We start from the raw sequence: 27,948 nt of genomic DNA, 5'->3' as shown, positions 1-27,948 counted from the left end.
AAAATGAGTTTGCTAATAAAGACGTCAGAGCTTGGAAATTTTTTATAAAAAATATTCACTCACAAAAAAGAAAATCAACATTCATGGCACTGACCAGACAAGTGTGATCTTAAAGGCATAATCAGAACTTTGAGTAGTGCATGAAAACTCTCACTTCAGCTTTCAGAAGCATTTTTGTGAAATATCCAAACGTGCCCCTTTGGGCTAAAAAAGAGCTTTGCTTCAGTGTTGCTAGGAAACCAACTTTCCTGTCCTCTGCTTTCTATTTTCAGCAACAGTATCTTTTTCTCCTGCCGACTGCTTTCTGTATAAAGTACAACTCTTACTTTCTTATGCTCACCTCATAAACTCCGAAAGAAGACACACTAACACTATTGATTCAGGGTGTGTGAACATTCTTCAGCTGTTTTGTGGTCAGTTGAATACAGTCGCTCTCTCAGGTGGAAGCTTTGTTTGGCGGCTTGAGCTGGCAGGCTAAACTCCCTCACCAGCACTGTTGGTTTGGTTAATTCCTTCTCCGCAGCTGCTCTTTATGCTGGAGGAAAACATGCCTCGGTACAAGGCCCTCTCTTTTTGTAACTCCCGATTCAGTTTCTCCTCAGCCCTCTGCAGGTGCTTCCTCACATTGGTGTCTGCGACAGAAAAATTAACAAGTTTTGCTTCAATGAGACATAATTTCCTTTACCCTACATGTTCAAAAACACAGGAGACAATCTGGAGAATTATACAAGAGATGTTACACGTGTGCATATGATTTATCCAGCAGTTCTGTGATAGAGCCAAAACGCCCTTCTTTCTTTACATGTCACATACCTGGTCTTTAAAAATGAATAGAATATTAATGAAGTGACTGTTAAAATTGGTCCATAAAATAGGAAAACACGGTGGAATTTGGTCTTTGCCTGCTCTGAATTTGCAGTGTTAAATATCTGATCTGAAAAACCTTCGATACAGGACATTTTATAGTTTCATTAGTGAGCTTCAGAAGTGCTGGCAGGTAGATTTTGCTACCTTCAGACCGAGCCAGGCTAGCGGTTTCTTATTTCTTTAAGCTAAGATAAGCTCAATCGCTTTAGCTTCATATTTAACAGACAGACAGGAGAGCAGTACTGATCCTCTCATCTAACTCTTGCCAAGAAAGTGAATTAACATGTCTTTAAGGTAATTCCATCACTGTGTTAGTTGGTAGACCACATTTTAGAGAGAAAAAAGCATCTTAGCAAATGTTATTTTTTTTCTCCAAGTTTGTTTTACTATATCAACCTGTTATAAAACATGAAGCAGAAGGGTAATTAGTAAGTCTGTTTATGTTAATTATAGTCTCCCAAATAAGAATGAATGAGGATGAAGTACTCATTTTGGACAAATATCCATTTAAAATGTGAAAACACAACAGGCTGTCTACACTGGACACTTTTCAGCCTCACTTTTTTAGCCACCTGTCTCATGCATGTCCGTCATAAAATGTATACTTCTAATTTAAATTAATACAGCTGTCCACACAGATGACTGAACCTGATGACGTCTTGCTTTCTCTGAGTGGCCAATGTAGATGAGATGCACGAGTGCACTGAGAAAAAACATCTTAACTATTCATATGGACATTGACCTGAGCCTGCTGCGGACGACCCTGGTGTGCTGGCTGTTTTCTTACCATTAGGGTGCTCTTTGCAGGCCTGGGTGAGGTACTGTTTGGCAGTCTGTGCATCTCCCATCTCCAGAGTGGCTACTCCAGCCCTGTACAGAGCTTTGACATCACCTGGTCGCCACTGCAGTACCCGCAGGCTGTACTCCCGCACACGAACATAGTCAATACTCTGTTTCTGCAGCAAACAGGCTGAAAGAGATGTTGGCAGGACACACTGAAGTGATTATAAGAACTCTGTATAAAACTAGTAACTACATGAAACTACTTGACTGATGCAGATTTTTTGAGGAGATATCACTTTAACACATTTTAACAGAATCTGGGGTATATTTAAGTCAACTCTAGCACTCTGTTCTCCCCTGGACTTCATGGTTGTGATGTTTCATCTACCAGCTAGGTTGTTGTAGCAGTCCACTTGTGTGTTTCTCAGCAAAGCCTCCTGTTCAGGTGTGAGAGCCGGTATCTCAGGTCCAAGCCCTTTCACTGACGCCATCACATCAGAGTCGAGGCCCCTGAGGATCAGCAGAGCTCGGTGATAACGCCCGATGGCTGCGCGAATGTTCTTCTCCCTGTAGAAAGCGTTCCCTTCTGTTTTCATTTGGGCTGCTTCCTCAAGCGAAGCCCAAACCGGTTTTGCGGGAGTCAGTCTGTTGCCAGAAAAGATTGTTTCTGCTGCTGCTGCTGCTGCCCCCTGCACATCCAGACTCTCCTCTCCTCTTGCAGCCTCCATTTGTGCAGTAGACCTAGTTAGCTGTTGAGATTAATGGGTAACATAAATCAATGAGATATGAAGCAGATGGAGAGCAGTGCATATACAATCACTTATGTAATGTCAGATTAGGCTTAGAGACTGCAAATCTTACACAGAATGCCATTGCTCTTATCAAATTGCATTGCTGGAATTAACATCCCACTATTTTTGGAGCTTGACCCATACTATACTACTAAAAATCTGGATATGTCAGCTATCTGACCATTCATTCATTGAAAAAATCTGTCTCCCTTGAATTTCCCAACTTTATGCAGGTGCGATATGAATACTACTATTAGTAGTACTAATTCTATTGATGGGTTGGGAATCTGGCAGATGACCTTGTGATTGTCATTATGAAACAAAATAATTTAATTTAGCTCAAAAATAAAATTTAAACTCTGAGGAAACTGAATAAGTCATACGTAGCTGCAGCCTGTTAACTTCCAGTACACATAGACAGGATCACACTGTGAGATATGTGCATTTTAAATGGGGAAAGACATTAAAGTCAGTGCTATCAGCAATAACACTGACTTTACTGGAAGAGAAGTGGGGCCATTGCATTCCTTTGTGCAAAAGCCCGCCTATTTTCTTTTGGCTGAGTAAATAACTAATCTCTGCATACGCCTACTACTTGTGCTGGGTCATGGTTAGAATAAACTTAAAGAATATGTACCTGTTTCTACTGATAACAGAGAATTTTATAAGATTTACTGATATACTTTGAATACTTGTCTCATGATGTGAAATACTGTGTTTCTGCCACTTTGTTATCATTCACTTGTGTATTTGTTGCCTTGCATCTATCGCTAAGCTTTTTTTTACAGTTTTACAGTTAGAAGAATGTACAAACAATCAGTCACATTAGTTCATTCAACAAAAAAGGGGAAATAATAGATCCATCAGAAACTGATGGAATAAACACAGGGAATAAACAGACTATATTAATTGTGGTAACAGACTTCCTCAGACAAACATGAGTAAATCTTAACCACTAAGCTTGAGACAACTAAAATGATGGAGTTCAATTAAGAAATGTCGCTTTCGTAAATATGAACTAGCCTAAATAGTAAAAAAAAGAAAGATTATTAATGCATAAATCATTGTCATTACATTGATAATTGAAGTGATGATATCTTCTGCCTAAATAACAACCGCTTTTGTTGTTTTGCAGAATAAATGATACTCAAACTTTTCCAAAATGGAACACAACATGGGCAACCTCAGGTCGGATAATATTTGTAGAAAGTACATTTGTAATGAACTAAAAATGTTGAGATATACACGATAGGTGTGTTTATCATCATGTTTTGTGCTTCTATTAATTTTGAATGCAATGCAACATTTAAAGGGACCGAGCCATGCTTTGCACATTGGCTGTACATGAGGACTAAACACAGTCTGTGGTTCTCTTAGACTCTGTAGGTAGAGTAGAACGAGTTAGCACACCTTGGAACGTTCTGTTCGAGCGTTCGAAGCAGCGCATCGTTAACGCTGACAGGATAAGGCTAACCGAGCTAGCAAAGTTGTCATGCTAACTCCACCTACTCCCACACGAGCTCAGCCGCCTTCTGCTCAACTCAGCGTGTCGACGCACTTTAACGACTCGGTAAATGAAAGTGTGCTGGATAAGTTCGCAGCCCTACGATGTATCGTCTCACCGTGCTCGCTGCTGAAAAGGTAACCGCTCATCTACGGACGGCTACTTCATGCAGTTGACCATCACCCTGCTGCTGTGGAGGCGCTTCCTTGTTTCCTTTTTCAGTGGTCAAAACTCAACTTCATGCAGCGCTACTGCCACAATATGGCCGAACAAGGAATTATCGGTACATAGAAAAAAAAAATGTATGTATGTGTGTGTGTGTGTGTGTGTGTGTGTGTGTGTGTGTATATATATATATATATATATATATATATATGTGTGTGTGTGTGTGTGTGTGTATATATGTATATGTCTGTGTATATATATATGTATATGTATGTATGTATATATGTATATATATACATATATGTGTGTGTGTGTGTGTGTATATATGTATGTATGTGTGTGTATATATATGTGTATATATATATGTGTGTGTGTGTGTGTGTGTGTGTGTGTGTGTGTGTGTATATATATATATATATATATATATATATACATACACACACACATACACACAGACAAAAGTATATAAAAGTAAAATAACAGAGTGAATTTATTGAAAGTGAATCTATTTATTTTACTTTGAATAAAAAAAAAAGAATGAAAGAATGAAGGCCTTGTGTGGCTCAGACATGTTAAGGGGAATAACTTTCAACCAAATGCCCATATAAGATAATTCAACCAGTCTTATTTCCAATGAACCAGTTTGGATGTTTGAGATGGGATTCCTGTGTTTGGGTGTTAGCACAGGGTAAGAAAGCACACAGGCACTGATTGTAACCTATAATACAGATATCTTGTAAAAGTCATCTTATGAAGATAGAAAAACGCACACAATGTATGCAGTAAAAAATAACACAATGCAGGTGGACAAATACTTGTGGTTTCACGCTGCTGAATGGGTGCCCAGGGCAAAGATCTTACAATATTGGTCTATAGATTTATCCAGCAATCTCCATGAATCCACTCATCCCTTATTGGACTGTAAATGTATAGACTTTTTCATCTACCTCCCAGTTTATTTGGGCTTTTGATAGTTAAGCATACAATTACACCAGTATGATGTTCACACACTGACTTAATCAACCCCCACTACAAGAGACAGTTTTTGTAAATTCACTAACATGCTTGTTGCAAGTGAGGAATTCTTTCACCATAAGGTTACCATAAGATTATCATTTTACAAAGATCTTGGTATAAAATTGTAATTTCATAATATAGTATTTGTTAGCATCCCATTGGATCATTTGCTTTTCAGTTCTGCTAATTTGTGGTCAACATTGATTCAGTCTCACCCTGAACCTCAGGTTTCTCCTTGTCTGTTTTGGTGGTGCGATTCCTGATTAATATAAGGTCCTGTGGCAGTTTGTGGGTTTTTGCTTTAAATACATCCCATCTCTCAGGAATCAGCCCTTTATTAAAGAGTGCTGAAACCAGGTAGGAGAAAAACAAAGTGACAACAATGGTGGCCAACATGCAGATAGTCCTAACAGGAGAGCGCTGGACATATATGCCCCCTTCAAGAGTGCAACCTGGGAAGTGAAGAACAATCGGCATCCCTATCGACGGCTCCCCACTCAGCACTCTTAACAACACTCCAACTAGGAAGCCCATGATGGAGCCGTAGCCATTACAGATGTCAAAGAAGAGGACGCAGACGAGCTGAGGGAACATGATGGTGTAGGTGATGTCTGAGCCCAGGATCCAGAAAACCATGATGCTGTTCTGTAGGAAGGTGAGCGATGTGCCAGCCAAGCCCACCAACACCACAGTGACACGGATCACCCACTGGAGCTCCCTGTCTGACGCCTGCAAGACAAACGAGAGGCAGAAAAGACATAAAAACAAGTCTATTCCCCTCCCGGCCTCCTCTTACCTTGGTCCTCAAGATGTTCTTGTAGATGTTGGATGTGAAGATGGAAGCGGCTGACAATAGAGCCGAGTCCGTTGATGACATCACGGCAGCAGCTATAGCTCCGATGCCGATGATGGAGATGTAGTTTGGGGTGAGGTGTTGCAGAGCAATGGGCAGGACCTGACTGGCCTCTCCACGCTCGTATGGGGTTGGGAGGCCGTACATGGTCATGTTCCAGTCTGACACCAAAAAATAACTTAAAATGTGGCATCATAGTCTCGCCATTCGTTTCTATTCCATTCTATCCCTGTACCTGTTGATGCTGCGACTGCTCCAATCAACACAGACGGGACTCCGAGTATGAGGATGAGGGGAGCTGCAATAAAGCAGGTGATCCTGGCTGTGGCTGACGAGGAAGCTGACAGAGTCCTCTGGTGGAAGTCCTGATATCCCAGGTTACCAAGAGCCTTAGAAAAAACAAACAGTATTTTAGTCCTGGATGGTCAATATGTTTTCCATTGAGAAAGCCAGTTTACATGACAAACAAACTACTACCTATTCCTCCAGTAGCCACTGATGACCGAATGTGTAGAAAAACTAATTAACAGTACAAAATTACTGAATCTAGTCCTTACCAATAATAAGAAATTATCAATCCACATCCATGCTCTGTCTTCATCCACTGAGCCAATCCAGGGGGCCTGGTAGGTAAAGTTGAAAGCAGTCTTGGTGATGTCAGCTGAATGGGGGCTCATCAGTATGAAGGGAACACACAGCCACTACAGAAAAGATAACGAACCACTTACATTAACATAAGCTAAAGTAAGCTACCATAACTGTTTTGTCTCTCACCCCAATGACAGAACAGGTTAAACAGGACATATTTTTCTATGATAATGAGGAACTTACCAAACTGAAGAATATGAGGGTTAGCTGAATGATGTCTGTGTAGGCTACAGAATAGAGGCCTCCAAACAGTGTGTAAACGATGGCTACTGCAGCAGAGATCCAAATGCAAAGAGTGTAGGGCAAATCCAGGATCACACTCATTGTTGCACCTATAAAGGTATCACAAGCACACACATGCATTCCCAAATAATGCATGAAACTATTTTAGAGTAACTATAGATTTATAGTATTTCATGATTGAGTTTCAGTATGTAAACTGAAACCCTGGAAGCACAGACTAGACAAGTTGATCAACTGAGGTGAGTCAAGTGCACACATGCTGACAGGAAATACCATGTCGTGCTCATTATGAAAATATTTAACCATGTTAGGGCATTCTGCCTGGTGATATGACAATGGTACACAATAACAGGCTCGCATGATTCATATCAAAAGAATGATACCATGCATGTTTGTCATGGTGCAAAAAAAAAAACAATGGTAGGAAGTACAAACTGTATCACTGCAAAATTAGATTTTTAGAGGAAAGTGCCATTGGTGTCACTTACCTAAGCCAATTAGAGTTCCTGTGACCCAGATTATGTCAGATATCAGCAGTGCCACAGACAGAACTCCACTTATCAAACTTCCATACTTGATCTGGAACGGGTCCATCATTGTCACATATTTTCTTTCTCGCATTGTCTTGGCAAAGAGGAGTCCACCTTAATAATTGAATCACACAGAGGGAGACGAATTTGTGTCACTGCATGTATTCCTGCATTAAGTGTGTGTGTTTTGAGGCAGTATCAGACTCAGTGTAAACCGCTGATACCACACTTAGTAAAGAATAGACTTCACTGTGAATCCAAAAAACAGTTCCCTACCAACAATGAAAGACACAGCTGCTGTTACTGGGATGACAGCCCAGGTCAGGCCCATGGTTGGGGAGTACACTGCCTCTGCCAGACCAAGGATGAAGCCCCCTCCAACAAATGTAGCTGTAGAATGCATGTATACACACACACACACACACATTACAAATCTTATATATTTGTGGGACTGATTTGCAGTAGCATATAGACCATCACTGACCAGACTGTAACCCTCTGTGTAGGCTTATTCTGTGACATTTAATGATTCAAATTCAAACTTGTCCACATGTTCATAATCTGCATTTGGAGGTGTAAACCATTGTGATCGTATTGTACATTTGAAACACCACATAGAGCTACACTCCCCTCCAAAAGCATTGGAACAGTGAGGCCAGTTCCTTTATTTTTGCTGTAGACTGAAAACATTTGGGTTTGACATCAAAAGATGAATATGAGACAAGAGATCAACATTTCAGCTTTTATTTCCAGGTATTTACATCTGGATCTGATACACAACCAGGACAAGATAGCATTATTTGTAACGGAACACCAAATTTTTAGGCGAGCAAAAGTATTGGAACAGATAGACTTAAAATAGATTAACGTGAAAAGAGTTAATATTTAGTTGCAAATCCTTTGCTTGCAATAACTGCATCAAGCCTGTGACCCATTGACATCACCAAACTTTTGCATTCTGCTTTTGTGACTCTGATTGATTTTCCATCTTCTCTCAGCTTCACAATTGCTTGTTTTTCACCCATGGACAGCTCTCTGGTTTTCTTGTTGGTTACGCCTCTAACTATAAATGCAGTCTGCACAGGCAAAACCCAAATCTGAAACTGAACGTAGACAGTCAGCGCGATTTATTGTTTGAATAATCAATGTAATAGGACACACCAGGGCAACAAAACATACCTATCAGTCACATGTTCCAATACTTTTGCTCACATGAAAAATGAGTGGGTTCAAACAAAAGGTGCTAACTTCTAAGTTGTGTATCAGATCCAGATGTAAATACCTGGAAATAAAAGCTGAAATGTTGATCTCTTGTCTCAAATTCATCTTTTGATGTCAAACCCAAATGTTTTCAGTCTACAGCAAAAATAAAGGAACTGGCCTCACTGTTCCAATAATTTTGGAGGGAAGTGTATATAAATATCTACCGTGATTATATACTAAAGAAGAAAGAAATCAAAAAGAACGTCTGATTAGATCACTATTAAATCGATATTGGGTGCACTAGATATTGAAAGACTGAAGAAACATTTAAAGGCTGTTTTGACATCACAGGATTTTCTGTCTATTTTCAAATTTCTATTTTATTTCAGCCTTTCTGAAAAAAAACCTTGTCAGCCTACTCAGCAATAAAAGTCAACAAAAAGTACAGATATGTGCTAACTATAGATATAGGTATATAACATATTTAGGTGAGGACAGGCAAGCTTAAAAAGGCATAGCAACATTCCCTCCACCCCACCCAAGAATGTGCTTTGGGCTACACGGTAAAAGTTACAAAAACTATTCTACTTATCTTTAACACTATTCTCACTACATATCAGACGTTTTTGCCTGCATGTCTAGCTTTAAATGTATTTCTGTCTTAAATGTATTTTAACTCAGCACAAAGCAACTGCACATAACGCGGCTTAGAGTCAGTCCAGATGTCACACAAGTTTTAATGCGTTTGATTAGCTCTCGCCCCCTCCCATACTCACCTGTCATGGTGAAGACCCCCACCACCAGGCTAATCCCTCTGTTGCCCAGCAGAGTGATCTCTGTCCGGTCTGCCTGGCTGCTCTTCTGCATCCGCTTAGATTTCACGGAGGCCCAGATGCCGGTGCCCAGCACCAGCACGTAGAAGAGCACCATCACCACCAGTCCTGGGATGTTCAGGGCCATTGCGCACTGATGGAATTTTCCTACGTTTTGATGCATAAGTGGTGAGTCTGAGTGACTCAGTGTGGGCGTGAGAGCGAGCTAAAGACAAAATTTTCAGACGACTTTTCTGCTCCTCTGCGATGACGTCACCCACTATAGGCAGTGCAATACACACGCATTATAGAATCTGAGAAGGAGGGAAAACGACATAAAGCTAACACTGCCATATTGTCAAAACTGTAAAAGATATCAAGCTGATGTATACTGTAACCGCTAAAGGTCTTGTGACCTGTTTAAATAAAGTTTGAATAAAGTCTCTAGCTGAAAGTATGAGGAAGCCATAACCTTTTGAAGTAGAGGAAGTTGAACACTAATGAAGAAAGACTAGTCCACAGTTTAGGAATAACAAAGCAACAAAAACACCTGGAGTCAATGCATGTGGAACAGGTTGGGCAGGGTGAAGGCAACAACAGGAAGAGGTCTTACTCATTAACATTTTCTCTAACTCTGAGGTGGCTGGGAAAGTGCCAGCTGTGTACACACTTTTATTTCAATTATATATATTTAACAAAATATGGAGGGACTTTAAATATACATTTCATAATATGGAAGCATGAAGAAGCATGAAGGTTGTAGAAAGGCTACAGATGTGGCCAGTGGGCCATTTGGCAGCCGTCAGGTGTTTAGAGGTAGGGTGTTCAATAACTGTTCCTTTTTAACATTAAGCTGTTTTCTCTTTTTTATAAAAAAAAAAAACTTGTGCAATTTACTCAATCTTTCTTTTATTATGGTCTGCATTTAAGCCTTCTATTGAAACTCTCTTGCTGCCACCAAGTTGAATTGAGGCTTTTATTTTGAAATTTTTATTTCTTGTATTGTCAATAAAATGTATGTTTATAGTAAAACAGTCTCTGGCTCCAGTTTGTTGTCGGTCTTGTGTATTGAGTATCACCTGTTTTTTTTTTAATTTGTGTGTGTGTGAGAGTGACTATATTTTGGTTTACAATAAGTCAAAAAACGACTGTGTTTTGAGATGAGCTGCTGTTTTGTGCACAGCTCCCTCCCTTTTCACAGTTTATCAAAGAAAAACTCAACCCAGTGACGCTAATCTCTCAACTAATGTAAAGAGATGAAAATGGAAAACAAACACATCTGAAGGTAAGAACATCTTACATGGACAAGAGAATGCTAGCACAACAAGTAGTGGTCCAATCTTGGTCCATTTCTCTTAAAAATGGGAGGACAAGTCAGAAACCAGCACCCTGAGATCAGGACTCAGCTGTGGAAAACACAACAAGGAGAGTTGGCAACAAAGCTCCCCCAACAACTTGAGAAGAGAATTGCACCACTCCAGGGCTTTGGATCTCCATCTGACAACCAGGATAACTTTCCATTCTCAACCAGCAGAGTAACAAGTAAAAGGCTACAGAGGGAGCTAACGACTGGGCCTCAAACTCTGGCCCAAATACAGCAAACTCTTACTGATATCTATTGGATCCAGGCCACAGGGGCGTCGCCACTGATGAATGTTCCAAGGACCAGCCAAGATACAATGTGCCAACAGCTTTCTCTATTTCTGGTTTGATGGGCACAAGAAAGGAAATTTACTGATGTCCAAGGTTGAATTTTGGTCACAGCCTCACTGCTTTCTGTCATTTCTGCAGATTTTGTCTTAAAGACAAAAAAAACTACCAAGGCACCTGTGTTCTATCTCTGATATGTTTCACAGCGAACACACAATCAAGGACGTGCCCTGGATAAAGGGTTAGGATTAGCTTTGCTTTACATCGCAGACGAATTACTGATATAGTAGGAGTGGGAATTAAACAGCAACATTTCCAGAATCATATAGTGTATGCCCAGGTTTATGCCCACTTTGTCAATGCTTAGGGCCAATAAAGACAATTAAACAGAAATAAACAAACACAAGACACACAAATCATTGCATTTGGCAAGAAAGAGTAAAGAATAACAGATGTTGCTAAACTGGATTCAATAGCTGTAAAAACAAAATTAAGTTAGAAATCTAGGTGTTCAGATCAGATCTGAGCTTCAGCAGCCACATCAAGGCAATAACTGGGTCAGGATTTTATCATCTCAAACTAATAGAAACAATCTTGTGCCGAATACATTTTTGGTCAGACCAAAGGAGGCTGGTTACAAAAACAGATTTACAGATTAAAAAAAAGCAGATTTTAAGATACAAATGACTCTGAAATTTGTTTGTGAATACTTATGGGACTATTTCAACTCCATAGTTTCTGTGCTATATTCTATGATATCAGAAAAAGGTGCACTTGCCAATTGAGCTGCACTTAATGATTCGTTATTGTTAGAATGTCTTTTTCATGTAACATGCTGCAGGGACACGTGTCCTAGATAACATGCACGTTCCCCTTAAGTCAGCATTCTATCTTCCTGACTCCACTTCATCTGGACGATGGTCAGTTCATGTAAAGGTTAAGTCCATCTTTGGGGTACCCCCTCACATACCTGAACCAGATGTTGCTTGTAGAATCCTATATATATGTGAAAGCTTTGCTCTGTATTCTTCAGTCTCATCTATGCCTGTGATGTTAGACTCCGAGCTCGTAAACCTGCATAAACTTCTTGAATGAATCTTGGACTACTCTCTTCATTACTTCAAACCACAGAAAAGCATCCCTACAGTTATTGTTAATATAGACGTTTTTTGTTATTCTGAATTGCTTAAGTAATTTAGTGAGCAGTGTTTATGTGTGCAACTGCAAATGTGACACTGTAAAAAGTAGAAGGCTTGTTTATAATTTTGTGTAAAGTTAAAGGCTTACAAATCAGTACATTTTGGTCTTTGTGTTGTGTTTTCACTGTGTCAGAGGTGATGCTGCCAATCATGATAACAGAAGAAAAGGTGATTTCAGGGAAATAAATTAAAATTTTTGAAACCAGTTAACTAATACAAAATAAAACAGCACATTGTTATTTAATTATCAACCACTAAGAATCAAGACTGACGTATTTTCCATGATTTACTACTATGCATGTGCATAAAACACTGCATATACAATGTGTATAAGAGTAAAGTCACAGATGATTGGTGATTCAAAAGGTGATATTTTTAACTTAGGCTAATTTCACACTGAACCTCAATTTCTCTTCTCTCTCACGCACACTTCAAATTTACAGTGTAATAACACTCAAAGTCCCCTGCAGTCAAATTTAAACGTACACAGACCTACAAGCTGTGGTTCGCTCATGTTAAGCTCGGCGAAGTAGGCTTATCTTGATCTGAACAGGCACTCTACTATCAGTGTGGAGCAGTGAATCACTCTGCATAAATACAACACACCCAGCATCTCGCAGGAGAAGCAGTAACCAATCCTGCACCTGACCACACTATCAGCTCTGCTAGTACTGAACACCTGTAGTACTACGGGAACAGAGCAGAACACACTGAAAAACACACTGACTTCATTAACATGACAAGAACAAACAACAACATGAAACATCGGTCCATGAGTTCGCCACCCACTACCCCCAGGACCCTACAATACTAAAATATGATATAAATATACAGAAATTGTATCAGCAAACTGTACCTTAAGTATCACAAGTAAAAGTACCCATTGCTACACCATTGTGACTGATGTGTCACTATGTAAACAGCCTTTGAAAGTTGTAGGTGTTCATTTTTGGCCTCACATGAGTGAAGTCAAGCCTAAGTCTAAGTCAAGCACCATTCATGTGATGTATTTGAGTCCTACTATCCTGTGAAGAGGACATCCTGGGCTTTCTAATGATGTAACACACATGGGGTTATGGCCATAATAGAACATCTTCTGTCATAGCGGGAATTTAGAAAACATGTTTTTTCTGGCAACGGTTAAGTGATTAAATCCATACATCTGTCCTTCATAAGGATATTGTTTTTTATTTATGAGTCTTTGTTATATTACATTAAGATTTTAGGAGGGTATTTTAATTTCAAGCCATTAAAAATAGACATTTTAACCCATGTCTGGACGATGGTCAGTTCATGTAAAGGTCAAGTCCATCTTTGGGGTACCCCCTCACATACCTGAAACCAGGTATTGCCTGTAGAATCCTATATATATGTGAAAGCTTTGCTCTGTATTCTTTAGTCTCATCTATGCCTGTGATGTTAGACTCCGAGCTCGTAAACCTACATAAACTTCTTGAATGAATCTTGGAATCCTGTCTTCATTACTTCAAACCACAGAAAAGCATCCCTACAATAAATAAATAACATTTCTGAGAGAGCAATCTTTGTGATATGTTTCTGACATCCTAATTACTTAAATCATGCCAAAAATCTAAATACTGCCACCTTTTTTTTTAAAAATTATTATTTATGTCTCAGAAGATACACTGTTGGGTAATTCAATCTAATGCAAAACAATTTACTGTATTTTATATATATTCTCATTATATGTTTTGAAATCTTAATTTGCAAAGCAGTAGCTGTAGCTGTTAAATAAAATGAAAGTAAACAGTACAGTGTTTGCCTCTGGGATGTAACGTTAACTAACGATAACAGAGTTTCAGTATAAAGTAAATATAATGGAAATGCTGGGCTACTGTGCAACTACTGCACAACCATATGCAGTGACAAATACTCGCTCTGTTTTTTCTTTCTGCCTGTTTTAATTACCGACCTGACTGCTGTCCTGGACTGACTACATGTCTGCTGTATCACAGCCGCATTAATGTTAGTGAACATTACCAAGCTACTTTAAAGTCACGGTCAAAGGCGAACTTCAACTCCAGCTGTTTACTGATATAAACAAGCTTTAGGACATCAGAGGGCTGAATGCTACTCACCACTTAGCTGTCTGTCTGTGTGACTGGACGGTAACATGAGTTAGATACATCCCGCTCTGTCTGTCTGTCTGTCTGTCTGTCTGACTGACTGACTGACGGTCAGTCCTGTCGTGTTATTGGACGTGAAGAATCAAGCGACATATCGTGGAGCAACAAAACTGGCTTTATTTTTCTGGCGTAGCCAATTTCAATTTATTGCCAATTTCAATTTATTGCCATCAAACCCAAAATGCTCTGTCAGCATTTCCGGAAGCTCTTGTGACTCCTTCACAATAAAACACATTACTGAAAATGCATTACACCACAAGTCCAGCCCCTGCTGTCCTCAGAGGGGAGGGCTCACTGGGCCCTCCTGGTCATTCATGAGCCAGAGCACCTGTTTAAATGTACCAGGAAGTATACAGTACCAGTCAAAAGTTTGTACTCACCTGCTCATTCAATGGTTTTATATATTTCATATTTCTTCATTTTTTTCTTTTGCTTTCATGACAGCTTTGCACACTCTTGGCTTTCTCTCAGTCAGTTTCACGAGATAGTCACCTGGGATGGTTTTCACTGTTCCTGTCATCAAAGGCACAACTCTGTCTCAAAATCAAGCCACCTTTCTTCACAAATATATAGTAGCTACTACTGTGTATACTGCTACTACTACTACTGCTGTTGCCATACTACTACTACTTCTGTACTGGTACTACTACCACTATTACAGTATTACCACTGCTACTACTACTACTGTACTGCTACTAGTATTTCTGTACTACTCTTACTTTACTATTACTACTGTATTACTGCTACAACTACTACTATTTCTACTGCACTACTGTTACCACTACTACTGTACTACTCTGCTCAGTATTTATGAGGGGATGTGGATGTGCTTTCTTTTAGGTAGGGAAGACACACCATCAAATTATTCTATTTTTATTTATTTTAAATATGTTTTTTTCCTTACAAAATACGTGTTTTACTGCTGTATGGTGACAGGGTTCACTAATAATAATGAGTAGATTTTCAGCGTTGGTTGTCTTGCTGTACTGTTTGTTTTTGTTGAGAAAATGACAATAAACTTCTAATCATAAAATATAATAATAAATGAATAATAAAATAATAATGAGCAGAACACATTTGGTCAAATCTAAAGGCAAGAATGAGTATGCAGAAAACAAACTAATTAGATGTTGGTCAAAATCTAAATATCATGGGGTTCAGATGAAAGACTATTTAACGACTAATACTTGGAAACCCCCAGCCTTTTGAAGGACATCCTTTAGCAACCCATCATGTGGCTCCAGCATTTTTTCATAAAATGAGCAAGCAGATCTGACAAACTGGCCTCTTTTCATTTTAATGTGACCTTGGTGATGAGAATAATGACAGTATCATGTCAGTGCGCAGATGCTTTTTATTGCTGGTGGCTGTGGCTCAGAGGTACAGTGGGTCGTCCATCAGTTGGAAGGTTGGCGGTCCGATCCCCGGCTCCTCTAAGTCAGCATGGCGGGCAAGACACTGAATCCCAACTTGTGTGTGAAAGAATAGTCTCCTTCAACTTAGATTCTTCCTGTGGGAATGATGTATGAATGGGTGAATGAGGGTGTAATGTAAAAGCGCTTTGAGTGGTCAAAATGACTAGAAAGGCGTGATACAAATATCATAGAATCATATAATATAGACCAACTACCATTTATTTTGAACTGTGGATGCCATGCAATACATTGTGTGGGCGACCAGGAAAGACAATAACCTGTGGTGATGTTGGAGCAGAGTGATAACTGAAGGCTTTGACGGAAATGAATTCCACTCTAGTAACTCATGTAGCCAGATTATATCTTTCTATCTAGCTCAGTTTTTGCCATAAGATGTGAGTCTGGAAAACATCCACTTGAGATGGATTCAGTCCTGTCAGAAACTTACTTTTAGATGGAGCTGTGAGTACCCACCCTTTCAAAACCAGACTCTTAAAATTAGGCAATGTTGACATTAAATGAAACATGATTATGCAACTGCAGGGTTTGTATCTTGTTAGAAATCTGTCCAGATTGTCTAGATTTTTGACCATTGCCATATTTTTCCTGTTTGGAAATTGGAACCAAAGTTGACAGGCCAGTTTACAGTGGCGTGTTTGTTGAGTCAGAAAAGGCTCATGATTATGTTGGATGAAAGACAAAACAGTACAGAAACTCTATTGTCTCGCCTACTTGAAATGGCATCTGTGACAAGTTAGTTAATCCATGGCTGAGGGGGAAAGAAGACATTAAGACAATAGGGACAAAGCAAATATGTGTTGGCTCTTTGAGGCTATTGATAATGTGCCACACTGAGCTAATGGATGAACCCTGCAACTGAAATCTGTCTTCTAATGGCTTAAGATTGTACGAAATCCTACAGGGCACTGCATTGTGATTACCTCACTGGCAGGGCACCCTAAAGGGCACTGCATTGTGATTACCTCACTGGCAGGGCACCCTAAAGGGCACTGCATTGTAGTTTCTCCATTTTAAGGGTACCCTTCATGTCACGAGCATCTTTTCTCCACTGAAGGGCTGTCCAGGTGGCACTTCATCACATTTTCTCCACTGAAAGGGCACTCTAGAGCACACTGTGTCACCTTTTCTCCACAGGATGGGCACCCTAGGGAGTACTTCATTACGTTTTCTTCACTGAAAGGGCACTCTGCCTTCCTCAGAGTTTCTCCACTGGAAGGGAACCCTAGAGGGCACTTCATCATGCTTTGTCCACTGAAAACACTTCCTGGGGGGCACTTCATCACATTTTCTCCACTGAAAGGGCACTGTACAGGACACTTTGTCACATTTTGTCCATTGGAGGGGAACCAGGGCTTTGCATCGCATTTTCTCCACTGGAATTGCCCTTGTGGGCATCACATTTTCTCCGCTAAATCTGAAGCCTAGAAGGAACTTCATCACATTTTCTCCACTGAAAGTGCACTGTACAGGACACTTTGTCACATTTTTACGGAAGGACACCCTAAATAGCTATGCATCGCATTTTATCCACAGAAAGGGCACTGCACAGGACACTTAAGTCACAAGTCTTAAGTCGCAATTTTTTAGTATCACGTCACATTTTCTCCCACACTGGGCCACCTTAGATGGCACTTTTATCATGTTTTACCCATTCACCACAGGAGCATCAAAGAGGGCTCTTCTCTAACATTGTAACCCTCCTCGCTTGTTTCACCACAGCCCTGAGCCTATTTCCCAGAAGAAAGTGCTCTATTGTCTGCGGCATTGATCCAACAGCATCGTGTATCTGGCTGCTGTTTGTTTGCGCTTCATGTTTTCCGCCCTGGGAGGCAGTAACGGTCACTACCGTCTGTGCGCAGGCGCAGTGGCACTTAACACAACCGCAATAAGCAAACATGGCGGCGGCCGTCGACAGTGTTGTGAAAGTGTAAGTTTACATTTATTTATTGTAAGAGTTAAACGCGCCGCTACACGGGGGTGTGTGTATGATTGGTTAATTGTCATGTCACTGCCGAGGGAAGGAAACTGTAAACATAGCACCCTCAGTCTTGAATACAATATTTGTCCCAAGAGAATAACGTTATCCACTGAGCTAAGGTTAGCTTGTTAGCTGTGGGCAAATATAAATGAGGTGAACCCACTGTAGAGCTCTCTTTTAGCTGATACTTATCCCTTACCTAGCTACACAGGGGTGTGTCTAAGGTGGAGATACACACTATATTCAAACTGTTGCCAGCCAGCCGCCTGCAGATGAAGGAGAGTTAATTTTCCTGTAATCTGTCGGCTTGGCGGGTGCTTTGTTGTGACGAGAGGCTTGCTAACAATCATCCTTTTGTTCCGACACCCATCCATCGGTACTGCTGGTGTTGAGCGTTGTGATGAAGGCAGGCTTGATATGTGTGTTCTGGTAATAAATGCAGAGATCGGACTGTCTGATCAACAGTCTGTGAGCAATCTGGTACAACAATGCGACAAATTGGTTTGAGAAGGAAGACCGGGATAAATACTGTGTTAGTGTGGACGGGCACTTACTGGCGAACCGTGATAATTATTCATTTAAGTTGCACCGACGATGGCTGCCGTATAATAATTGTAATTATATGAAGAAATCAAACAGCGGTGTAAGTGAGAAAAGGGCATTACAGTATACGAGAATTGTGCACTATCAAAGCAGCACAAGGTTGTCCACTAAAGCCATTGAAGGACGTCCTTTGTGATGCACTACTACAAAGGACGACCACATGATGAAGTACTTTTGATTAAAACTACTATGACACACCGTAGTTTGATTCATTTGAGTGGTTATATATCACATAATCATTCACAAAAATGTGTTTTAATGTGAAAAGTAGTGCAAATTATTCTAAATGTGCCCCTTCTTCTTCCAACTCTGTGTGTTGTGCACAGACATGTTACAAATCCATTTTAAGAATCAAAAAAGAGTGTATGTACCGTCACAGATCCTAGGCTACTTGCTTTGCATTACATTCATAACTCAATATACTATTTATAATATTTTAGCTCTGTTTAATTTTTCAGTATTCATCCAGCAATGACTCTTAACTGTCTGTCCTGATATGTTTTATTTAACTGTTGGTATCCAACTTCTACATGTCAGGCTGGGAGAGCAGTACTACAGGGATGCCATGGAGCAATGTCATAGTTACAATGCTCGGTTGTGCGCTGAGCGCAGCATCCTCATGCCTTTCCTGGACTCCCAGACTGGTGTAGCCCAGTCCAACTGTTACATCTGGATGGAGAAGAGACACCGGAGTGCAGGTATATTATTTGGGCTGATTCAATATTACCATTAATTGACTTTCAGTTCAATGATACCATGATAATAAAATCAAATTATGTCATTGTTTTACAAGTAAACTGGAACTAAAAACAAAGACCTCAATGCTCACACTAAAAACCCATTTGCTATTAATCACATAGAGCACACCAAAACATATCTCACCTTCTGATTTGTCTGTTTGTGCCTCATCAGGTGTAGCCCCAGGGCAGCTGTACACCTACCCAGCCCGTCGCTGGAGGAAGAAGCGGCGTTCTCATCCTCCTGAGGACCCCCGCTTGGCCTTCCCCCCTCTCAAAGCAGGTATCAACTCAGTTTTTTTGTCTCTTTACAGAAACAGTCAAGGTGTTAGAGGTCATTCAAAATATTTGTTCGCTTATAAATAGGATGCCCTGCTCTGTTAAATAATTTTAGTATGTCTGTCTGGTGCTGCGTTCATGTCATGTCTTGTCAATGCATGCATTACTGTTTTGATCCATGTGTAGCAGATCTAGAGCTGGGTCTGAAGCGTGACGCGTTAGGGGCGGTTGATGGCAGCAGTCTGGAGGCCCTGCTGAAGGGGGAGCCCCTCGACAGGAGAAGCGGAGTGTCGGACCTTCGCCCTGAGGATGATTCAGCAGCTGTGGAGCCTCCTGCCACCTCGGCGACCACTCACACGTCCTCTGGGCGTGTCCGCAAGGTCTGTCTCGAAGCAGGCTGAGCACTCTTGTTTTCTGCCAACGCAACTGATATCTAGTTCAAATGTGAAAAGGCATTAAAAGGCCAAACCCACTTTACGTTGTGCTAGAATTGTCTGTTATTAGGTTCTTTGCCCATCTGTTTGATGATTTTTGCTTTCGAGTTTAACTTACTTACTTATTTCTTCAAGTTCATGGTTCCCAAGCCAGGACAAATTTCTTCTCCCAGTCTTTCCCTATCGGTTTAGAAACTTAAGCCACAACTGAAGGAGATTTTTCACTTGGCTGTACTTTTAATTAGATGTATTAATTTGCCTTAAGCTGAAAAAAGCAAAAAAAAGTAATGCAACCGTGGAGTCAGCATCTTCTCTCAATACTCATCCACAACACTGCTGCCATGTTTTTGAACCCAGGTGGTTAAATTGACAACAAACAAAATTACCACAGCTCAATTTTACAGCATTTCACAACACTTTGTTAAGTAAAACTGGTCAAGTCATGATGGCAAATACAGATAATGTACAGTTTCTGTGTTGATTTTACAAAAGAAACAAAGAGTTCACACATTCAGTACAATGAGACCTAATCCAGACCCTCCTACTGCAGAGAGTCCTGGACCACGACGACTATTTGGACGACCTGGATGATGAAGACTTTGAGGATGAGACCCCCAAGAGACGAGGCAAGAGCAAGTCCAAGGCGAGTGATGTGGTCTCTTTCTTTACTTTTCTTCACCATAAAGTGGCAGTTTGATTTTTGAATGCAACTGATTACATAAATGTATTGTGTCATTATTACTGACACAGTTTAAATCTTTATTTTTATTCTACTTTAACTTATTTCTCTATCAATAAAGCACCAGAACTGTACCTGTTTCATCGACAGCCTCATCATTGCCTTTCTGTTCTTGTTTTGTATGTTCTTTGTTGAAGTTAGGTTAATGTTGTAATGCAAGTTGATGTTTGAGTTGTATTGTCTGCCTCAACTATTAAATTGGCTCTGCAGGGCCGCAGTGACAAGAATGGCAAGAAAAAACAGGAGGCTGCTGCTGCAGCGCTGGAGGAGAGGGACAAGCCGTACGCCTGCGACAGTGAGTAGAAGCTTCCTTTGCCACGTCTGGCATCATGCATGTCAGCAAGAGAGGCTTTTGCTTTTGCCCCTGAAGACAAAAACAACCCTTCTGCCATGCATGGTGCGATCTGAAAGACCCCGTCTTGAACTTCAGTTTGACAGCATAGAAATTGGACAAGTTATTCGTCTCAGTGCGTTTTTTTTTTTCCTTTTTTTTTTTTTCCTACCTGAGATGCCACTCCTTGTGTGCTCTGTAAATTTCTGCTGGCCGTAGCTCCCTGTGCAAATTTGCTACTTGCGCGTTAGCCAAAAATTAACCATGTGAAAAAAAGTTTTTAAAAAAATTACTAAAGCCGGTTGTGAGGCGATGAACAGCGTAGTTTAGTGTTTCCACGTTGGGCCTTATTGGACGGTAGTTAGAATTAGCCGACATTGCTATAACACTTTTGTATGACCGTGTGTGTGTGTGTCAGTCTGTGGGAAGCGCTACAAGAACCGCCCTGGCCTGAGCTACCACTATACACACTCTCACCTGGCAGAGGAGGAGGGCGAGGACCGCGAGGAGATCGAGGCACCACCCACTCCTCGCCAGCCTGAGGAGCAGAAGAGTGAGTCACTCTGTAGTGCTGAGAGAGAGACAGAGAGAGAGGGGAAGGAGGTTTGGTTGCATGCCATGTAGCATGTGTGTGTTTGTACAAGGGATATGTCTCTCTCTCATTCTTTTTTGTTTTTTGTTTTTGTACCGCCCTTTTCATTTTTTCATAATGATTTTGAATCCCAAATGTGGGATTAGACTCGATGTTCCTGACTGAAACATTCTTGTACAGTTGGGATTCTTTTTTTTTTTTCAACATATCATCCATCTTTTTTCACCCCCCTCCAACACATCCATCGCATTGCTGTTATTTTCTTTTGTGCACGCGACACCGTGTTAGAAAAAACATTCGACGAGTGCGTTTTGTCAGTTGTCATTCATTCATTAGACTACATCATCAGCCAGTTACTGAGATAAAAAGGTGCCGTTGGCTGATGTGGCCTAAACAGGTTTGTAAAACTGTGCGTCAGAGTTTAAAGTATTTGATTTATGAACTGTATTATATTGAAATTAGTGACTTTCCAGATTTTACATGTTCATCTGAAAGAAGATAGAGGTATTTAGCTCATTGTCATTGATAAATCAGTTTAAAGTGAAAGCTCTAATGTGTTCTAATGCAATATCTTCACTCATTCTTCTTCTCAGCGACTAAGAAGGGTCCCAATGGGCTGGCACTGCCCAACGATTACTGTGACTTCTGTCTGGGAGACTCCACCTTAAACCAGAAGACCGGCCAATCAGAGGAGCTGGTGTCCTGCTCAGACTGTGGACGCTCAGGTGTGAACTTGTTTTATCTATTTGATTACTACATAGATTTGTTAAACACTCTGATTGGTCAATTACAACATTTTACTGTCTGTTATCGATATAACAGACAGCTGCTATACACGCAGTTCGGATAGCAGAAACAGTAAATCATTTTAATATGATTATTTTATGCAAAATTATTGATTTCTATAGTAGGAAGACATGTAATAAGTGGGATAATGTACAGCGAGTGGGGGTCATTATTTAAAAATGAACCCCTTCAGGATGATTAGTGTTTTTGCAGTAATGACCACCTTGCTGCACATTATCCCTTACATAGCACACAGGACCGGCTTCCACACGGTGGGAAAATACTACACGGTGAATGACAAACCATTGTAGTTGGTTTATAATGTGCTTCCTGGTCTTGGAAGAAATGTGTGTTTTTTGTTTTCATTTTATCTGATTTCTGACTTTTTCCCCATGTCCTCTCCTACCTGCAGGCCACCCAACATGCCTGCAGTTCACACCAGTGATGATGGCTGCAGTGAAGACCTATCGCTGGCAGTGCATTGAGTGCAAGTGCTGCAATGTTTGCGGCACCTCTGAGAATGATGTGAGCCCCTTTATTTCATTTTCAACATTTGTGTCCTACTAAAGAAGATATTATTTACCCCAAAAATAATGTGTGTTAGAAGCACCCCCTGAAGAAACTGGGGACGCAGGTTAAATGAAGGAAACATTGCGTCCTTCTTTAACATTATGTCCATTAAGCCATCGAGTTTTTAAGATACATATGCACGCTCACAACAAGTCTGTGCACCACATCAGACTACACACTCTGATCACCTGTACTGTGCGCAGTGAGAACGGAGGGCAGAAATGTGCTCGTTCTCATTTCTGCCAGCTGAATCTTGATGGACTTTTAGCAGCTGTACTACTTGATGTAGATCTGATAAATACCAGGGCCTCCTGTTTCCTGATGAACAGTTTGTTTTTGTAGCAGCCCATGAAACCAAGTGATAAACGGTCCCACATGTGCCAACAGTCATTGTCACTGAAGTATAACGCATGTTGTGTTATTCAACTTTTTCGGTGAATTTCTGAGAGTCATCATCATACTTCAGTTTGCCCCTATTCCATCCATCCATCCATTGTCTATACTGCTTATACTTAACGGTCTTGGGTGGCTGGAGATGAAATGAAAAAGGAAAAGAAACCTCTGACACTAGATTGCACTCTCCCTCTCTTTAAAAAATGTAAACCATCATGTCATTGGTCAATAGTGCTGAACGTGATGCTGTGTTTTTGCAGGATCAGCTGCTGTTCTGTGATGACTGCGACCGAGGCTACCACATGTACTGTCTAAGTCCCCCAATGACTGAACCACCGGAGGGTAAGCCCACACCGAACACATTATCACAGAGGTTAACACACTCGAAGGACACGCGCATGCTGTTCAACACCCCTGATGTTATCGTAGTTCGTACTTGCACCTTCACTCTGTCACATTCAAGGTCATTTCAACCAAAACCTGTATGGCCTGTTCTGCTGCCTTATACTCTAATCTCTAAATTTGTTTAGAGATCTCAGACATCTTGATAGGACTGTGTTCACATACTTCACATTTAATCTCAGTGTGGAAAAATGTTTCCTAATTTAAGAGAATTTTAGAGGAACATTTTGGTTTAAGGTAGACCAGTTGTCTTCCCTAAATGAGATCCTGTGTTGTGTGCTGTGATACTTACAGACAACAGGGTGCTGGGTATTGTTCAAAAATGTTCCTTATTAGTACAAATACCTTGACTGGTTGCTGGTTCCTGAGCAATTTAGCAATATTAACAAAAGGAAAATTACGTTACACGTTTTATTTATCAGCTCCTTGGCATTTTTACACACTCAAAATAGTTTCATGACATGAAAAATAAACCTATTAAGTTTTCTGTTAACATAATACTAATAAATAGGAATGTAATGGGTGCTGCACCACCCCATCAAAATCAGTTGCGCTAACACTGCTAATGAGGGTTAGCAGCTAAACCTTTAGTCACTTACTCACCGGGACCACCTGGTGGTGAGCCGGGGGAAGGGCGGCACGCTCCCGTAACAACGTTACCAGTAGTAACCTTTGAGTGAGTGGCATTGCTTGCCAGCACACGCCCGGCCTGGTAGTGAGCAGTTCAATAACCAGTGTTTATCCTGCACGCCTGTACGACGTGTAACATTACACAGCAAATCACTATTAAATAGTGGTACAAGCATGCTGCATGCTTTACAGCTCACAGACGCAGGTATGGAAATTTAGTAGGGAATGAGGAGACATTTGTCGATACACTCTGGAATCGAAGCAGTTCAGTCGGCACCATAAGTATCGAAGTGCCCAGCCCTATAATGTACTGTATATTCTTCTCTAAAGGGAGATCGACAAACAAGTGTTTCCTCACAGTGATGCTCAACTAGCTGATGATCTTTTTCCACCCACATGGTTCTGTAGCTGCGCTTCACTGTGTTTCTGTGTGTCATTACAGGGAGCTGGAGCTGTCACCTGTGCTTGGCTCTGCTGAAGGATAAAGCCTCTATATACCAGCAGAACCAGAGCTCCACCCCTGAGTGACAGTTTAGCAGCAAGTCCCACCCCCTCAGTAACTGGACCCCAAACCCGCCACCCGGCAGAAACGTCAGACCTCCTCTCAGTCCGGAGCTCCAGACTGTCCAGATGTAGCTGAGCCAGATCGCAGACCAGCTCTAGAGGTCTTCTATATCTAGTGTCAGTGGGGGATCAAACCATCACCACCAACCTGCCCGCTAAGTCCCCGAGGCTTGCCCTCAAACACACACACACACACACACACACACATTGTGCGTATACACAGTATAGACACACACACACTCTCTCCTGGACTGTTACACACACACTAGATGCGGAGACCAGAGAGCATGCAGTAACCATAGTAACTGCCGTCTCCATGGGAGCTCCCAGGAGCAAACGGATTAGCATCACAGCTAATTATCTGCACCCTTTCACACTCAAGGACACTGTGGACTGTCGGGACAACACCGTTTCTTTTCTGCCAAATTATCTATTTTTAGTCCCTGAATGTGGGAGAAAGAAAATATCACCACGTATATGGTCGAGGAATATTATTATTATTATTATTATTGTTATTACTATTGTTATTGTTCTGGTTACTAGTGGACTTTTGTAGTGGCATTTGTCTGTGTACTTTTGTCTGATTGGAGCGCTCATCTTTTGAAGAGGTTTCCCTGAGGGGAGCTGGTCAGTGCCAAGGTCCACCACCACACGAAATACACACATCAGTGACCCACGGAGCTCATCGTAATCACCCAAAACCATCTTTGTTTCATTTTTAAATCAGTGGGACAAAAATGATGAAACAAAGTCAAAAAAAGGCTTTGACTCATGATGCTGTCAGCACAAAATCTTTGGCCTTCCTACTTCAGGGTTGCACCAAAGCCAACTTTTCATTGCCGATTCTGTTACATTAACTAAACACTATACAGCCGAGCATATACAGTAAGTTGGGCTCATGAGACAAAAACATTTGGTTTAATGCCAGTCTCCAATATTATTTCTCCATCTAACACACTCTTACTTTGAAAAACCTGACTTGGGAAGTCTGGGAAACTACACATGAAACTATTAATCATAAAGGTGCATTGTTTTCTCAAAGATGTTTTGTGCTAGCTTTTTAGAAACAGCTCGGCAGTAGCATCGTCCTTCACAAGTCGTTTTAAACAGCCGCTGTCACACTGACGACACAGAATCGTTCACAAACTGTAGCTGCTTTTATCATTTGTCACACCGAGGCAGATTTGCATGCAGATTGCACCTGTGTGAATGCACACACACTCACATCACAAGTGTTTTTTTGTTGTATTGTTTGTATTATTATTTTTTTTTTACATTTTATATTACTTGATATTCCATTGGTACTGGGAGTTTTTTCTAGTAGAATTTTGTAAAGTCTATGGTATAGCAAACACTTCAAGTATATATCTCCTAATGCATTCTATGTACTGTATCAGCCTTTTCTATTTTTGTTATGACTGTGACATGTTTGAATTTATTTGATTATTCTGATATGTCAGACCTCCATTATAAGTATTTGTAAGATGATGTACTTTGCTGTACTATTTTTATTTTTACATTTCTTTGGTATCAAAACTGATTTAGCCTGACTGAAATAAAAATCACTTTGAATTATGTGTCCATTTTAACTGCTTTTAAATACATAACTGTTTAAACTGCATAATGTAGTTGATATTTTGATCAGCTGATATTTAAAATTTTTCATTTAATTTTTATTTTCACCTCCAGAGTGGGCTGGCTTGTTGCGTTGTGTAAAAATGAGTCTTTGTTAGTTTCAGCATTAGTTTTAGTTTTATTGTAATACGGGGGGTATTTGTCAGGGGCAAGTTGAGGATTGGTATAACAAAGCAAAGACAAAGCTCTGTGAAGGCAGTTGACTCACAGTCATGCAGAAATCCCAGTCTCGGTAAATATACACACCCAATGCCTCCTCAAAGACTAAAACTTCATTTCAGTTAACTAAAATGTTTTCTCACACCTAGTTTTAGTTAGCTACAATAACCTTGATTCTTACAGATCAAAAATGCACACAACAGGAAAATATTAATACAAACGGTGTGCGGTGGTGGGACAGCCTCAGGAAGAGTTAGCAAAACAAAAGATGAGTGTTAAATATTTGGAAAAACATTATGATTTCTCTGTGAAGGGCGCACTGGTTCACATCTGGTACAACTCCTTCGCCAAAGGCCTCAAATTCTTCACAGACTAAAGTCAAACGATGGAGCGACATGACAAGCAGATTACATTACGTGCTGTTCAATGTGTATAATTAGCTTGCAGTGTGGATTTGGGACAAGATGCAGACTAATGGGGCTCCTGATTTCCCAAGCGGACCGTCAGCACCGTGCGTTCAGCACTTGGACAGCTCCCCCAACTCGGCAGGCCGAGGCCTGTGGAGCTGTCGCTGGTGCTGAAGTGCTGCAGGTAACAAGCTCAGCTCCACGTGACTTTGAACCACAGTGTGTTCATCCTGTGTCTCATCTCAACTTTTGTTCTTGCTTCAACTTCCTCTCGTGTTTCTCAGTGAGCTGTACAACTAGAAATTCACATTCATATCTTAATATCGTTTGTATAGAATATATTACAGTGCAACAGAACAAATGACAGCTTACCTTTCTTATCTTAAATGTTTAATTAGTTTTTAAGTGAAAGAGTACATTACAGTAGATCACTAAATACAGAGGCTCAGAGAGTCACTAAGGAAGCCATATCTGTGTTTTGTTTTCCAGTAATTTGGTAATTAAACAGATTACACATTTAATGGTGTACATGCAAACATTTTTAGATCAGGTCAGGCAATAAATTGGCTCAGTTTTAAGGCATCCATCCAGATTAGCTTTACTTAACTCTGTGCTTTGGTTTGATTCCTCATATGTTGCTCTAATTCTTGTCACATTTATTAGTTTTAATGGTAAAATTAGGTTTCTGAATGTCCACCAGTGGTTTGAATAAGGAGAAACTTCACAGAACAAAACGTTTTATTGCACTCAGCAACACACACCCAAGGACTCCCTCGAAACACAGACATTCAAAAACACCTTGTAGCATACGGTCGCCTTTGATCCAGCACAGAAACGTCGCCTCTGTGCTGAGAAGCTTGT

The 27,948-nt window shown here is 40.6% G+C and overlaps 3 protein-coding genes across 5 annotated transcripts; 1 reads left to right on the top strand and 2 right to left on the bottom strand.

Annotated features, from left to right (window-relative positions):
• Positions 1 to 41: 41 nt before the first annotated feature.
• On the bottom strand, positions 42 to 4,161 carry ttc9c (tetratricopeptide repeat domain 9C). Its single transcript, XM_070836854.1, has 4 exons — positions 4,064 to 4,161; positions 2,039 to 2,399; positions 1,655 to 1,837; positions 42 to 632 (listed from the first exon to the last, which is right to left on the bottom strand). Exons 2-4 carry the CDS (start codon positions 2,376 to 2,378, stop codon positions 475 to 477), a joined length of 681 nt encoding a protein of 226 aa, XP_070692955.1. The 5' UTR covers positions 2,379 to 2,399; positions 4,064 to 4,161; the 3' UTR covers positions 42 to 474.
• Positions 4,162 to 4,605: 444 nt separating this feature from the next.
• Positions 4,606 to 14,504, bottom strand: LOC139207201 (high-affinity choline transporter 1-like). 2 transcript variants are annotated; one of them, XM_070836851.1, is made up of 9 exons: positions 14,365 to 14,504; positions 9,381 to 9,584; positions 7,678 to 7,791; positions 7,360 to 7,515; positions 6,812 to 6,960; positions 6,538 to 6,681; positions 6,216 to 6,369; positions 5,924 to 6,141; positions 4,606 to 5,856 (listed from the first exon to the last, which is right to left on the bottom strand). In XM_070836851.1, exons 1-9 carry the CDS (start codon positions 14,399 to 14,401, stop codon positions 5,311 to 5,313), a joined length of 1,722 nt encoding a protein of 573 aa, XP_070692952.1. In that variant the 5' UTR covers positions 14,402 to 14,504; the 3' UTR covers positions 4,606 to 5,310. The 2 variants fall into 2 exon arrangements, with proteins under 2 accessions (XP_070692952.1, XP_070692953.1); XM_070836852.1 differs by having other exon boundaries at positions 9,381 to 9,730; positions 14,365 to 14,382.
• A 3,234-nt stretch (positions 14,505 to 17,738) lies between these two features.
• Positions 17,739 to 26,461, top strand: LOC139207301 (zinc finger protein ubi-d4-like). Of its 2 annotated transcripts, none has more exons than XM_070836980.1 (11): positions 17,739 to 17,775; positions 18,967 to 19,127; positions 19,342 to 19,449; positions 19,635 to 19,825; positions 20,430 to 20,522; positions 20,829 to 20,913; positions 21,368 to 21,502; positions 22,135 to 22,266; positions 22,740 to 22,852; positions 23,551 to 23,632; positions 24,765 to 26,461. In XM_070836980.1, exons 1-11 carry the CDS (start codon positions 17,744 to 17,746, stop codon positions 24,848 to 24,850), a joined length of 1,218 nt encoding a protein of 405 aa, XP_070693081.1. In that variant the 5' UTR covers positions 17,739 to 17,743; the 3' UTR covers positions 24,851 to 26,461. The 2 variants fall into 2 exon arrangements, with proteins under 2 accessions (XP_070693081.1, XP_070693080.1); XM_070836979.1 differs by having other exon boundaries at positions 19,632 to 19,825.
• The last annotated feature ends 1,487 nt before the right edge of the window (positions 26,462 to 27,948 follow it).

The sequence above is a fragment of the Pempheris klunzingeri genome, chromosome 9 (genome assembly GCF_042242105.1).
Source record: "Pempheris klunzingeri isolate RE-2024b chromosome 9, fPemKlu1.hap1, whole genome shotgun sequence".
In the NCBI taxonomy this organism is placed as follows: Eukaryota; Metazoa; Chordata; class Actinopteri; order Acropomatiformes; family Pempheridae; genus Pempheris; species Pempheris klunzingeri.
The sequence above is the reverse complement of the archived record's forward strand: the minus strand, read 5'-3'. Positions and strand labels throughout refer to the sequence as shown.

Coding starts and splice junctions, on each gene's coding strand:
- ttc9c (XM_070836854.1), bottom strand. CDS start 2,378: ATGGAGGCTGCAAGAGGAGAGGAGAGTCTGGATGTGCAGGGGGCAGCA. Junction 1,838..2,038: donor CTGCTACAACAACCTAGCTG/GTAGATGAAACA, acceptor CATCTCTTTCAG/CCTGTTTGCTGCAGAAACAG. Junction 633..1,654: donor CTGCAAAGAGCACCCTAATG/GTAAGAAAACAG, acceptor TTTCTGTCGCAG/ACACCAATGTGAGGAAGCAC.
- LOC139207201 (XM_070836851.1), bottom strand. CDS start 14,401: ATGTTACCGTCCAGTCACACAGACAGACAGCTAAGTG. Junction 6,682..6,811: donor CCCTCATATTCTTCAGTTTG/GTAAGTTCCTCA, acceptor TCTTTTCTGTAG/TGGCTGTGTGTTCCCTTCAT. Junction 5,857..5,923: donor AGAACATCTTGAGGACCAAG/GTAAGAGGAGGC, acceptor TTTGTCTTGCAG/GCGTCAGACAGGGAGCTCCA.
- LOC139207301 (XM_070836979.1), top strand. CDS start 17,744: ATGGCGGCGGCCGTCGACAGTGTTGTGAAAGT. Junction 19,826..20,429: donor CCTCTGGGCGTGTCCGCAAG/GTCTGTCTCGAA, acceptor CTCCTACTGCAG/AGAGTCCTGGACCACGACGA. Junction 22,853..23,550: donor GCGGCACCTCTGAGAATGAT/GTGAGCCCCTTT, acceptor GTGTTTTTGCAG/GATCAGCTGCTGTTCTGTGA.